The sequence below is a fragment of the Nerophis ophidion genome, linkage group LG09 (genome assembly GCF_033978795.1).
Source record: "Nerophis ophidion isolate RoL-2023_Sa linkage group LG09, RoL_Noph_v1.0, whole genome shotgun sequence".
Lineage (NCBI taxonomy): Eukaryota > Metazoa > Chordata > Actinopteri > Syngnathiformes > Syngnathidae > Nerophis > Nerophis ophidion.
The window spans coordinates 37,492,591-37,508,015 of NC_084619.1; the positions used below are offsets into that span (position 1 = coordinate 37,492,591).

At 40.2% G+C, this 15,425-nt stretch overlaps 1 protein-coding gene across 4 annotated transcripts in view; it reads left to right on the forward strand.

Annotated features, from left to right (window-relative positions):
• The first annotated feature begins 319 nt into the window (after positions 1 to 319).
• si:ch73-105b23.6 (fibrillin-2) overlaps positions 320 to 15,425 on the forward strand; it is a 33,569-nt gene continuing 18,463 nt past the window's right edge. For 2 of the 4 annotated variants that reach the window (XM_061910926.1, XM_061910927.1), the window contains exons 1-8: positions 895 to 1,046; positions 3,590 to 3,645; positions 3,760 to 5,841; positions 7,093 to 7,215; positions 7,355 to 9,337; positions 11,504 to 11,637; positions 11,830 to 11,994; positions 12,111 to 12,290. In XM_061910926.1, the coding sequence (XP_061766910.1) occupies positions 1,042 to 1,046; positions 3,590 to 3,645; positions 3,760 to 5,841; positions 7,093 to 7,215; positions 7,355 to 9,337; positions 11,504 to 11,637; positions 11,830 to 11,994; positions 12,111 to 12,290 (4,728 nt within the window). In that variant the 5' untranslated portion in view covers positions 895 to 1,041. Of the gene's footprint in view, positions 693 to 894; positions 1,047 to 3,589; positions 3,646 to 3,759; positions 5,842 to 7,092; positions 7,216 to 7,354; positions 9,338 to 11,503; positions 11,638 to 11,829; positions 11,995 to 12,110; positions 12,291 to 15,425 lie in introns of those variants that run through there. The other 2 variants (XM_061910929.1, XM_061910930.1) reach the window with 2 other exon arrangements.

Below are 15,425 nucleotides of genomic sequence, written 5' to 3' on the forward strand. Positions count from 1 at the left end.
GCTCCTTCCAGTGCTGTTGTTTGTAGGTTATAGAGTTTTTATCCAATCAGAATTCAGATAGCTTATGTTGCCATGCGATGTACAAAATCTGGCTGGGGCTTTCAGAATCAACAATGCGGGCATATACATACAGTGACAGACAGTTGCGATAGCCAATCAGATAACGAGGTGTTGTCAGTACAGCCTTCTAGCTGTCCTAAGGCAGATATACTGCATTTTGTGATGTTATTAACTAGGTAACTTAAGAACCCCATTACCCAGCATGCCACAGTAGTGAAGACCATGCGCAGTAGCTCCGTTTAGGTTTTTGAATGTAGAAATGCAGGCAGCTTGATGTTATCGATGAGCATGCTGTGGAGTAAAATTTAATAACTCAGCCAAAATGCCTCATCCGGATCTTTTATGATTAGACAAGACAACAAATATATTTGCTAAGCCATTTTCAAGAAGGATATTCAAAGGGAAACTACATCTTGTGACACGATGTCGGCCAACTCAGGAAGCTAGCTCTGCTGTCCCGGCGATGAAATATGAGTTCAGATATTTAATTTCTTTATTTTTTCACGTTTAATGTGTTTTTTGTCATTTTTATTTTGACAGTACCACATAAGAGGGAAATGCTGGCTGAAATGACAACAGAATCCTACAGTAAATGTATGAGGCTACAAATCCCCATCTACCCTGACGACCAGGTGAATAAAATCACACACAACATTTGCATGCTGGACTACAGTGGAGAACAAAAACAAGGACCTAAGGGATCTGGTGCATGTATCATGTGATAGATGACACACAACCAGGGGAATATGGGTGTTCCTCTTCCCAGAGGTTTAAGATGTCAGTGTAGTGCATATCATGATGAAAATGGCCATTGTCCTGATTCCCTGGGGTGAAAGATTTGAGACTGAGGAGGAGTAGATGGAAGCGGAACAAGCTACTTGAAGACTTTAGTGACGAGTTGTGAGGAGAACGAAAAGGCAGAGAGTGAACCAAACGAGAGGAATTCACACTTTTTACAAAAGAAAAAACACAAGGGAAATTATGGGGTGAGTGAAAATCTCAATTATTTTCTGCTCAATTAGTTTGGAAATGGTCAAAAAAAATAAAAATATATATATATATTTTTTTTTTTTTGAATATTTGTCAACAATTAATGAAATACATATGAGAACATAGCAGGGAGGAATGGTTTTGACTAAAAATATTAAATATCCATCCATTTTCCCTAAACTGCAGTCCATCCCAGCTGGCTATTGGTGAGAGGCGAAGTATAAATTCAAATGGCTGCAAGTCAATCGTAGGGCACATCTACAAAAAAAACTATTTACACTCACATTCTCACAATTACCTATGGACATTAAGGAGTTTCCAATTAACCTAACCTGACATGCATGTTTTTGGAATGTGGGAGAACCTTAGAGTACCCGGGAACCCCCTCGTGAGCATGCTTTGGCTGTGAGGCATACTGTGCTAACCTTTATGCCTGCACAACACATTTATGACACTGTGGGATAAGATACGGTTGTGTGATGATGATTTGCCTATTACATACAGATCCTGTGTGAATCAATTGTATTTAAAATTAATTCAAAAAATAATTTAAAATTGATTATATTGCTGCTCATTTGCATTTGAAGTATTACAAGACCTCTTGGAATCAATGTTAAATGTAATTCTGTTTTTGAAAAACATATATTTAAAATATATAAAAACTGTCCAACTGGAGCGTTCCCCTGGGACACAGAATAGTCTTTCATAACTCGAAAGGAGAAATTGATATCTTGGTGCCTGGTAACACAATCAGAAGAACCATGTTTATTATTTTCATAACTCTTGTGATTACATGTTTGACACCGTAAGTCCTTTAGGATAGACATATGGAATTGGATTATTTTATTGAAAAAATATTAAGTTGGAATGTTGAAAATTATTATCAATGTTTTTTGTCAGTGCCTCCATACGAATAGAACATTGTCCATCCATCTTCTTCCGCTTATCCGAGGTCGGGTCACGGGGGGGCAGCAGCCTAAGCAGGGAGCCCAGACTTTCCTCTCCCCAGCCTCTTCGTCCAGCTCTTCCCGGGGGATCTCCAGGCGTTCCCAGGCCACCCGCGAGACATAGTCTTCCCAACGTGTCCTGGGTCTTCCCTGTGGCCTCCTACCGGTCGGACGTGCTCTAAACACCTCCCTAGGGAGGCGTTCGGGTGTCATCCTTGCCAGACGCCCGAACCACCTCATCTGGCTGGCTCCTCTCGATGTGGCGGAGCAGCAGCTTTACTTTGAGCTCCCCCCGGATCGCAGAGCTTCTCACCCTATCTCTAAGGGAGAGCCCCGCCACCCGGCGGAGGAAACTAATTTTGGCCGCTCGTACCCGTGATCTTATCCTTTCGGTCAAAACCCAAAGCTCATGACCATAGGTGAGGATTGGAACATAGATCGACCGGTAAATTGAGAGCTTTGCCCTCCGGCTCAGCTCCTTCTTCATCACAACGGATCGATACAGCCTCCGCATTACTGAAGACGCCGCACCGATCCGCCTGTCAATCTCACGATCCACTCTTCCCTCACTCGTGAACAAGACTCCGAGGTTCTTGAACTCCTCCACTTGGAGCAGGGTCTCCTCCCCAACCAGGAGATGGCACTCCACCCTTTTCTGGGCGAGAACCATGGACTCGGACTTGGAGGTGCTGATTCTCATCTCAGTTGCTTCACACTCGGCTGCAAACCTATCCAGTGAGAGCTAAAGATCCTGGCCAGGTGAAGCCTTCAGGACCACATCATCTGCAAAAAGCAGAAACCTAATCCCGGAGCCACCAAACCGGATTCCGTCAACGCCTTGACAGCGCCTAGAAATTCTATCTATAAAAGTTATGAACAGAATCGGTGACAAAGAGCCGCCTTGGCGGAGTCCAACCCTCACTGGAACATGTCCGACTTACTGCCGGCAATGAGGACCAAGCTCTGACACAGTCTGATACCCCATACTCTCTGAGCCCTCCCCACAGGACTTCCCGAGGAACACGGTCGAATACCTTCTCCAAGTCCACAAAGCACATGTAGACTGGTTGGGCAAACTCCCATGCACCCTCAAGGACCCTGCCGTGAGTATAGAGCTGGTCCACAGTTCCATGACAAGGACGAAAACCGCACTGTTCCTCCTGAATCCGAGGTTCGACTATCCGGCGTAGCCTCCTCTCCAGTACACCTGAATAAACCTTACTGAGGAAGGCTCAGGAATATTGTATGTTGTATATACAATTGCTTATGTTAAAACTGTATTGTAATGGAGGGTAAGCTGAGAAAGTTGTGACCCAACTTTGTCTAAATTTGATGTCTCAAACCAATAAACTAACTCCAATGTCTGTCTCTTGATGAGGGGCACGGACAATGGCTACATTCTGAATTGTGAAACAAAAGGTTATTACAATGTTTTGGCCAACTACAATGTGGTCATATTGTTGGACAGCCACAGAGTGTTAACCATGATCGCTCCTATTTGCATTTACAAAATATATTTTTAAAATGTAGGTTTTCAAAATGTACTATCACAGTGAACATGTGGAATATTTGTAACATTTATGTCCTCTCAGGTTCCCACTCCTGTGGCTGATAAGTCTCTTTGCAATGCTAAAATACTTCTCTGCAGGTAAACCAACCCATCATCAAACAAAAACAAATACACATTTTAAAAACATAATCAAAGCTAGAATGAAATAGACTTAGTATTTTTGTAAGTAATTCTTCTCCTTGTTTTTTTTAGTTGCTGACCTAAGAAACTGTGAAGAAGCAGGCAGCACGTGCCATCAACAGGCCGAGTGTCTGAAAGTCCAAAGCAATTTTACCTGTGTGTGTCGCATGGGCTACCAGGGTGATGGACTACTCTGCGAAGACATTGATGAATGTCTCAGCGGCCTACACAGTTGTCATCCTAACGCCCACTGCAAAAACACCATGGGCAGCTACAGTTGTGTCTGTCTTAATGGATATATTGGAGATGGCACCAACTGCCAGGATATCGACGAGTGCCAAAAAGAAAACGGGGGCTGTCACACCAATGCCCTGTGTAGTAATTTTGAGGGCGGAAGAAAATGCCTATGTAAAGTCGGCTTCAAGGGAAACGGTTTCCAGTGCACTGATATAAATGAATGCACTAACCAAAGGATTTGCCACTGGAATGCAACATGTACCAACAATCCTGGATCTTACGTGTGCACTTGCAATCACGGCTATAAGGGCAATGGAAACTACCTATGTCTTGATATAGATGAATGTTCAGAGACTCCATATGTGTGTTCGTCCTCACTTGGATACAAAGGCTGTAAAAATCTGCCTGGCACTTATCGCTGCACATGCAGCAACGGCTTTGAAAGTGACGGGCAGAGCTGTGTGGACATTGACGAATGTGCGAGTAACATCTGCAGTCTATATGCAGACTGTGTCAACATCATTGGTTCATACCAATGTACCTGTGACAGTGGTTTTGTCGGAAATGGCCTGACATGTGTTGACATAAATGAATGCAATGGAAATAATGGATGTGACCCCAATGCTATTTGTATTAACAGGCTCGGAGGTTATGAGTGCTCTTGTCCAGAGGGTTTTGAAGGAGATGGAAAACTCTGCAACGATATTAATGAATGTTCAACACTAGACGTCTGCCCTACCACCACTATCTGTGTCAATACTGGAGGGTCATTTTATTGTGACTGTGGTACAGGATTTATCTTTAATAACTCAAAGTGCCATGACCTTGATGAATGTGCTGCAGATCGTTGCAGCCCCTACTCTCTATGCACCAATTCACCAGGCTCCTTCACATGTCAGTGTGCAGTAGGCTATAGCGGAAATGGCTTCACATGTGTAGATGTGGATGAATGTTCAATTGCTAGTCAATGTCACGCTAACGCCCTTTGCATGAATCTGCCTGGTAACTACAACTGCACCTGTCAGGTGGGTTACTCTGGAGATGGGGTGATCCAGTGCAGTGATGTGAACGAGTGTCTAGTAGATAATGGGGGGTGTAAAAATAAGGCTACATGTGTGAACAACCAAGGTTCTTTCACTTGCCTTTGCCAGTCAGGTTTTGTCTTAGTTAACCACACCTTTTGCCAGGATGTAAATGAGTGTGTAACGCTGGAAAATCTGTGTGGTGTCAATGAAGAATGCAACAATATTGACGGTTCATACGAGTGCTCATGCCAGGTTGGTTATTACCGCCCTGCCGCCAGCATGGACTGTGTAGATATTGACGAGTGTAAAGAAAACCCTTGCCACAAAAATGCTACATGCCTCAACACAATTGGCTCCCACACCTGTACCTGTAAGCGGGGTTTTGCAGCAAATGGCATGCAGTGTGAAGACATTGATGAGTGTTCAATGGTGGACACATGCCACCCACGGGCAATATGCACCAACCATATTGGAGACTTCTTCTGCTCTTGCTATCAAGGTTTCATAGGTGACGGATTTTCCTGTCAGGATGTGGATGAGTGCATCATCTCGGATACCATTTGTCCCAATTTCTCAAAGTGTGTCAACTCTCCTGGTGCACATGTTTGCTCATGTTTGAATGGCACAGTCGCCCTAAATGACACTTGTGTGCTACCCAGCCCACTATGTGACCCTGCGTGCCATATTCATGGTCTGTGCCACTATTCACCTACTGGACACCAATGTGTGTGTGACCTTGGTTACGTTGGTGACGGGCTGGTATGCTCTGATATCGATGAGTGCCAGAGGGAAAAACTTTGTCCTGAAAATGACACGGAATGCATAAATATCCCAGGATCATATTCCTGTGTTTGCAAACGAGGCTACTATCTCAGTGAAACTCAGTGTGTCGGTAAGATGATATTGTGTTCTCGAAAATGTTTTAATTAAGCACAATGCATTACATTTTTTATTAGGTACAATATAAATACAGTTTGGTATGTACAGCACATTTGTTTTAAGGTCATGATTCTGTTCATTTTCAGTACAGCATGGAAACAAAATGCAAAACATAAGACTGCTTAATTTTCATGTGAAGAGTTTTGATTATTTAAAAAGATGCAAACTGCAAATAGGTCATTCTCCAATTAACAAAAGTCTCAAAAAAAAGAAAATGATAAAAATAATAAATATATAATAGTTTACAACTGATGCTCAGAGGAAAGTGCGACAATGCAGACAGACTCAGAATTATTTTATTTTTACGAAATGAAACTTTATTTTTATCTGTAACACATTTAAAAACCACTGCAGTTGACCAAAATATCACGTAAATATAATGCATGGATAAAATAGATAACAGTAAGAAATAAACGACCAAGATATTTATTTAAGATAAAAGTAAAACAGTATTGGGGATGAGATAAAATATGTTTTTAACCTAGATTTTAATTAACTTGGAAAATGTGAAGATCTAATTAGGAAAGAACGTTTGTTAATGCCGGCCAGCAAGGTGGTCAGCGTGTTAATGGAGCTCAGTGCTTACACAATGGCCACTGTCATAGGCGAGGGCTGGGTCACGGGGGCTTCAAGACCAGCAGCTTTGCTCTTGTGCCACCGCAACTGTGAAAGCGCTTGATTTGATTTGCAGCTGAGCCTGCTTTTTAAATGTTAGAATTGCCAAAAATCTCTATCATTTATTAATGACAAACAAACTTGTGATCGTGATTAAAATTGCATTAATTATGCAGCCCTAATTTGCACTATCACTAGCCATGACTCCCATTTGTCAAAGGCTGGGCTGTAGTGTATATTTTTTACAAAGTAAATGCTTCACACAAGCCACACTTCCTGTCAATCAAGTGTGTACTGTGAGAAATCTGTACAGTTTTATACCTTATCGAATGTTCCGTACTAAAAAATCTAAATAAATAGACATGTAGGCCTCCCGTTGCACCCTCCTATTTTTAATTTCATGATTATCACTTGCAACATTTACTGTAAATCATTTGAGCTGTATATGAATTTATATTTTCCAGCGTGAGTCGGATTTACTTCAGTTGGTTAGATCCATGACTTGATTACATGGATTTATATTGACCTTGAATTTTCATCTGTAGTTAATCCCTATTTGTTGTTTCTTTCTCCTTTTCTATCTCCCTAGATTTAAATGAGTGTGAAACAGGAACAGATGAGTGCAGTGACTTTGCCCAATGTGACAACACAATGGGCAGCTACTTTTGCTTCTGTCTCATGGGCTTTACGGGCGATGGAAAAAAATGCTCTGGTAAGTGTTGGTTGCTCATTGTCAAAATTCAGTGCACAATTTGGTTATTGTACATCAATCAGATGAATATCTTGAGAGCTTTCTTCATCATCATTTGGGGCTGCTCCGCTGACAATGTCCTGTTTTGGATGAATTATAGACTTCGATGAATGCCAAGTCCTAAATGGTGGATGCCATAACGTTTCCAGCTGCACAAACACTGCTGGATCTTTCATCTGTGCTTGTCCATTTGGAATGGAGGGCAACGGCTTTGAATGCCAAGATGTAAATGAATGCGAGCAGAACTCCACCCTGGTACATAACTGCAGTATCCAGGCTTTTTGCCGCAACACATACGGATCATACCTCTGCCAGTGCCAGGATGGATACCAGGGCGATGGTTTTGTCTGCAAGGATATAGATGAATGCCAGGAAGACACGACTTGCAGCACAAACATGACATGCAGGAACACCATCGGTTCCTACACTTGTCTGTGTATTGTTGGCCTGGTCTATGACATGGGGACATGTGTGAATGAAGACACCTGCCTAAACCCTAGTTCTGTCTGCCACCCTCTGACTGAGTGCCACCTATATCAAGGTTCTTTCTACTGTCACTGTAAAGATGGATATCATGGCAATGGCTCTGAATGTTCAGATGTGGATGAATGTGAAGAATTACAATATCAAATCTGCCCAACCTTCTCCTCCTGCTTCAACACTAATGGCTCCTACATATGTAAATGTTGGGAAGGTTTTCTTGACAATGGGACAATCTGTCAAGACCTGGACGAATGTGCAATGGGGAACTTCACCTGTCCTTACAACAGTACCTGTACCAATGTTGATGGTGGCTACATATGCACTTGCGACTCAGGGTTCTTAGGCAATGGCTCCATATGTTTGGATGAAGATGAATGCTCTTTTGACTTCATCCAGTGCCCTAATTCTTCCAGCTGCATAAACTTAGTGGGATCTTTCTTCTGTGAGTGCTGGGAAGGTTACCATAATAACGAAAGTGAATGTGAGGATATAAATGAGTGCCTTAGCAACTCTACCTGCCCTGAGTATAGCACATGCATCAACACTAATGGGAGCTTCCAGTGTATGTGTGATGCCGGATTTACCCATGTGGAGGAAGTCTGCATGGATATCAATGAATGCAATGATACTAGTCATTGCACCAATGGGACATGCATGAATACAATGGGATCATATTACTGTGAATGCATCACTGGATTCCTGAGTAATGGGACAACGTGTGTGGATGTGGATGAATGCTTAAGCTCTTCCAACTTAACAGTGTGTCAGCCCCAGTCTACTTGTGTAAACACCCCTGGGTATTACCATTGCCCTTGTAATGAGGGCTTCATTCTCAATGGTACTGAGTGTCTGGATTTAGATGAGTGTCATGACCAAAATGATAACCTGTGCCCTGAACACTCATTCTGTAAGAACACAGCAGGATCCTTCATCTGTGAGTGTTATCCGGGGTACAGGTTATTCTCATTAGGTTGTGAAGATGTTGATGAGTGCAAAGACAACACCACCTGTCGCCTTGATCAGGTGTGCACCAACCTTCCTGGAACATACAACTGCACATGTGCTTTGGGGTATCATGAGGAGGCAGGCATGTGCGTTGACACCAATGAATGTGTCGATTTGCCTTGCCATTCCTTGGCACGGTGCTGGAACACCCTTGGATCCTTTTCGTGCCGCTGCCCTATGGGTTTTGCAGGAAATGGCATGTGGTGTGAAGATGTGGACGAGTGTGTTGCATTGACTCATCCATGCCATCCTGTGTCACACTGTCACAACTCCCCAGGTTCATACACATGTGTATGCATGCATGGCTTTATTAGTATTGGAACCCTGTGTGCAGATCTTGATGAGTGCCAACAGGCCAATGCACAGTGTCATACTTTTGCTACCTGCTCTAATCACATCGGAGGTTACAAATGCACCTGCAGTCAGGGCTGGGTTGCGTCCAAAGACAATGGTCACGGAGAAAGAGGATGTGTGGACTTTGATGAATGTATATCCCCTAATATATGTCCAGGGCATACCTCTTGTGTTAATCTACCGGGGTCTTACACCTGTTCCTGTCCAGAAAGTCATTCAGCGTGCAGCATGACTCAAAAGGGTTAGCTACACTTTCAATATAACATGATATAACCGTTATGCAGTAATGTTCTCAGAGCATGACCCATTTGATATTTTAGTAATTTCAAGTGTGACACTATTACAATATATTTTATTGGTATCGATCTATTCACCTATTTTAGATTTTGGTTTATCATGATTGAGGATAGAGCCTATTTCAGCTAAAATAGCAACAGAAAGGGTACGCCCTAGAATGTTAATTAAAAATGTGACGCAAAGAGTTTGGCAACCAATCCTACTCATATCTATGCTAATGAGCCATTAAAATATTGTATATATTTAAATTACCATACTGTAATTGCACAAGGTGTAAAGCAATTGTTGGTGGAGGTTGTTACTTTACTTTCCTCACTCACTGTGGAATTAACCTCTATTAATTTCTTTTACATCATTTTTCTAGACACTATGGACCTGATTTACTAAAAGTGTACTAAAAAGCATGTGCAAACTTGAGCAAAGCTAATCTACTAAGCTTGAGCACGGTGGATTGCGTCTCTTAAATGGGCAAAATGGGCAGGGCAATCCATTTAGCGTGTGTCTTCATGTATATGCAGAATACATTCTAAATATCAGACTGTCCACAACACTGGGAGATTGAAATGCAAATATAATCATTTAACGACTGCTGTTTTGCGTCAGTGTTTAGCACCTTATGAAAGTGCGTGCATACTCATGGGAAAAGTTATTTACAAATGGGCGATGGAGTGATAATTCTCTGTCCGTGTCAATATTTTAATTGTCATAAATGAAAATAATAAATGTATCGTCCATTCAAGAATGCCATTTCATAACTATGTCACTTGTTATATATACTATAATATAACTGCTGGTTGACTTAAAAGGGCACTTTTTTGAATTTTGCCTATCATACACATTCATTATGAGAGACAAAAACAATATGCGTCTAATGGGAGTCACTGTTGTAACTTTCAAAGCCCTCTAAAACAACTTCAAAACCCACCATCCCTGTTTTATATACACAGTGCAAGTTTATATATAATGTAGTAACAGACACGTTCATAAGAATATGTAATATGTTCAATATTAACGTATTTTGATCATTTCACTCATTTCCGGGACTGATTTCTCCCGCACATTGATTTCTGTTTCCATAGCAGCGCACATCTAACTTCCGGCAACATGTGTGTTCCTACTTCTGGAAACAAACACAAGTATTTTCTTATCACGGCAGACTTGGTAACAGACAACAAAGATGACTATTTCTGAACAAATGAGGATTCACAACCTTATTTTTTTAAGCTGAATATACCACTGATGAATATACTAATGCTTTTAGATGCCCGCACGAAGGAAGAGTGAGACGTGTGAGACGAGCGAAAGTATGTTGAAAGCGATTTTGACACCAAAAATATAGAACTTGGATCCGATCTTTTTTGACATAAATGGAGTGCTTCCCCAAAATCAACAGCATACTATAATATGATTGTTCATGTTTTTCAGTCAGTACAAATTGGTGTCGTATGGCTATTGTACATTACTAACTCAAACGTGTTATGTGTTGACATAGAAGAGAGCTTATTTCTTTCCATAGTTAGCTTTTACCGCTGAAGCAATAGCATGGCCATGTGTTACTACACTAGAAAAAGAGTTCCTCACCATCACGACAGCTTGGCACCTGTCAGAGCTCACCTTCGAAGTGCTAAAAATAATCATATTGTCTAGAATGGCACTTCCATATAGTCCTAAAAAATAGTACATGTTATAATTGTGCGCTCCATTTTCCACAACAAAACAATTTTATAGCTTGCACATGCTATTTACCTCATGTTATTTGGGACCTTTGTAAATCAGGCCCAATCTGGTTGTGTTTGTCCGCATGGAATAAACATACTTCATAATCAATATGTCCAAGTCAGCACATGACAAACGATGTAGCAAATGGATACATTGTGAATTCATGGCAAATGTGGTTAGCACGTTAAACTCACAACCAGGAAGTTCTGGATTCAAATACTATATGCATGTAAACAAGATTATTGCTTAATGTTTTAGTGTAGCACAAGTCTGTTGTTGAGGATATGAGAAAATTGTACATGGTTAACACAGTATGAAGTTAATACAAAACATTTGTGTTGTTTTTGTTTTATTGTTACACATCTTTTGACTCTTTCCATTGTACTTATAGAGAGCAACATATACCCTTTTGGAGCAGAAGTTGGTGATAAAAGAATAAACATGGATACAGAAGATGGAAATTCTCCATACATCAAACCACCAATTGGTTTTCCATTCATGGGGAAATTATATGACAGAATTTATGTAAGTTTTCCTGAATGAAAACATTGACATAATTGTATAGGTTCTCCATCTATTGTGCTATTAAGCTTAGAATTATATTGATGACATATAAAAAGACAAACACAAATATTTAGGGTTAGTTAGACCACAGCCAATTAGTATTTTTTAAATTTTTATTATTGAAATCAGTGCATCTTTTATTTTCTTTTTCAGTTCTCAGACAACGGCCTTGTCCAGTTTCAGTCTGTTGCTGTGAATGAGCAGTACCTGTTTCCAGCGCCTTTATCCACTGGTTTTCCCGATATGAATGTCTCTCTTTTGGCAGTATTCTGGGATGACGTTGACCTCACCCAAGGCAATGGACAGTTGTTCTATCAGGTCTGACGTCATGTACGGTTTTAATCAGAATGAAATAATATAGTGGTTCTTTGAAATCTATTGCATATAGACTCTTATCAGATTATTAATTATTGATTATATTCTTCTTTTTCAAGGAATACCATAAATCGGATGTATCAGACATGTACTCCCACATGGTGTTCAATCGTACAACTGAAGATGTGTCAAAATTTGAGAGGCAAAGAGGCAAGCCTGCCTTCAACCCTTCCTGGATACTCAAGATTACTTGGTATCTTGTAATGGCTGTGTCATACCAGAAAATCAATCAGTCAGAGGTAAGAAAATCTATGAGAATAGAGAAAACTCTAAAATGAAACAAACAATACAACAACAAAAAATCTGATTACAATGCATTTGTTATAAAAAACAAACACATTTATATGTACCTTCTTTGATACCCTTATTTTGAATCCTTCTACAGTATCATTTTCAACTGCCTATACTGTTCATGGTCACAGACAAGTTGAATCCTAACCTAGATTACTTTTTCTACGAGGCAAGGTACAACCTGGAGTTGTCGCAGGATACGGACTGTATATGTACAGTTACCATAAAAATAGGAAATCATCCCATTTGCTTTTTCCACATTTTGTTATGTTGCTGCTGGAAGTAAATAAGGATTCAATTATTTGTCCCTTTAAATTATACACACAATACCTAGCAATGGCAAAGCAAAAATATTTTTAAAATGAAGAAATGCAGTAAAAATTTTAAATGTTAATGTCCCACGTTCATAAGTGTGTACTTTCTGTACTCAATGCATTCTTGAAGCCACCTCACTTTTGCAGACTTTTTAGTATAATACTTCTTAATACTTCATTTTTTCTCAAGTTCAATCACACTAGAATAGGGAGTATTGGTGACAATCTTCAGATCTGCTAAATATGTTCCATCTACAGTTTGGGACATTATCATGTTGAAACTGCTTTTGCTATAGACTCCAAGCTTAATTTTGTGACAAATGTTGACTTGTTTCCTGCACACATGATGCTTGACATTCGGGTCAAAATGTCCAATACTAGTTTCATCATAACAGAGAATTTAGAATTAATTCGAAAGAGCATTTTATCCACCTGCTAGATGCCATTGTGCATTTTCTTAGTAATAGCTTTTGTCTGAGTCACTCTACTTTGATTGGTAAAAGGTAACAAAAATGGTTTTCCTTCTGGAAAGTTCTCCCATCTCCACAGAGGAATGCTGTCACTGTCACAATGACTTTCTTGGTCTCCAAATATGAGGGTCCAGATCGTCCCAAAATTCTTCTATTTTACAGATAAAAGAGACCTCTCTGTATTTTGACTCTTTTAAGAACCCCTACTCTTTGCGTCCTTAAAAAATTCCAAAAGTGATGTATTTTAACATTAAATTTAATGCACTTTTAGTCATGCAAAATATTTTAAATGCATATACTGTCAGGTAAAGTGGTATTGTGTCACATTAGTGTAGTGTACAGATGTAACAATATCAAAATCTTACGATATGATATTATTATGATATATGATGCCCGTCACAACATTATTGATAACACTCTAAAACCACATAATTGCGGTATCTAAAGCTGCTTTTATTGTGATTTGTGTCTTCTTCCCGGAAGTGAAAACCAGTGGTGGTCAACAAAGCCAAACTATCTAAGTCCAAAAGAGGCTTAAATCGTCCTGTAAAAAGCAGATACGAGCAAAAACGCAAACTATGCAATAGAATATATCCCTATAATTTATCAAAATAAGATTTGCTGAGTAATATTAAAGATTATATGTTGGTCACCTTCCCAGACATATCAAACTATTGTGCTCCAGAAGCCATTTTACACGACAAAAAAAATTTAAACCTAGAAAAGCATGGAGGTCTACAACATTTTGTGTGTGGCTGGGTCAAGGAATTAGTTATCAAGACTCTCTCGGATAAATATGCATAGTTTATGCTCAGTTAAGGTTGCATTTCATGATTCAAACTTTGTGTCTATCAACAATTTGTTCTTGTTGCACGAGCTGTTTACCAGTTGCGTATTTTCCTTGTCTTTATCAAAATATAAGTTCAGACGTCCACATTGTGTATGTGCTGAAAGCTTCATTTATGATTGCTGCCTATGGTAAAAGCTTAAATCTTTTAGATTTTTCTCACATTTGCTTTTTTTTATTTAGACTCGCGGAGTTGGTGCGTTTCGAAACACTTGTAGCAAACATGTGTTTGAGAAATACAAATAATATCAAGGTAATACTTAAATAGGAAGTAATAAAAGTTTGAAGTACTGTATATCAAACAAACATTCATACTTGCCAACCTCGAGACCTCCGATTTCGGGAAGTGTGGGGTGTGGGTGAGGGGGGAGGGGGGGGGGGGGTGCTTGGGTCGGGGTTAAGAGGAGAGGAGTATATTTACAGATGTTGTGTGCGCAGTTGTGCACTGCACTGTCTAAAAGCCGTAGATGTTATTGTCACATATGCATGATTGATATATTGATTGAAACTTTTATTAGTAGATTGCACAGTACATATTCCGTACAATTGACTACTAAATGGTAACACCCGGAAAAGTTTTTCAACTTGTTTAAGTCGGGGTCCACGTTAATCAATTCATGGTACAAATATATAATATCAGCATTATACAGTCATCACACAAGTTAATCATCATAGTATATACATTGAATTATTTACATTATTTACAATCTGGGGGGTGGGATGAGGAGCTTTGGTTGATATCAGTACTTCAGTCATCAACAATTGCATCAACAGAGAAATGGACATTGATACAGTAAAGGTCTTACTTAGTAGGATATGTACAGCGAGCAGAGTACATAGTGAGTTCAGATAGCAGAAGAACAAGTATATACATTAGAAATACATTCGATTATTTACATTTGGTTATTTACAATCCGGGGAGATGGAATGTGAATGGAGGAGGGTATTAGTAAAGGGTTGAAGTTGCTTGGAGGTGTTGCCTGGAGTTGTTGTGGTGCATGTACTGTAAATGGCAGTGTTGCCCTGTTTAAGAGTGTCACAGCATTGCTGTTTACGGCAGACAAACTATTTTACGGTAGACGAAAACGTGACTGCTTTTGTTGTTTGTTGTTACCGCGCTGGGAGGACGTTAATAAAATTCCCTAACAATAAACCCTCATAAAGAAACCAAGAACTCGCCCTCGATCATTCTCCAGTTATAACGTCATTGGGCAGACACGCTGTTTATATTGTGGGAAAGCGGACGTGAAAACAGGCTGTCCTCACTCAAGTCCGCATGGAGCTGGAGGGGGCGTGGCCTCCAGTTTCGGGATATTTCCGGGAGAAAATTTGTCCCGGGAGGTTTTCAGGAGAGGCGCTGAATTTCGGGAGTCTCCCGGAAAATCTGGGAGGGTTGGCAAGTATGCAAACATTTAACGAAGTGATCACTGCAAACTCATGCATTCTTCAACT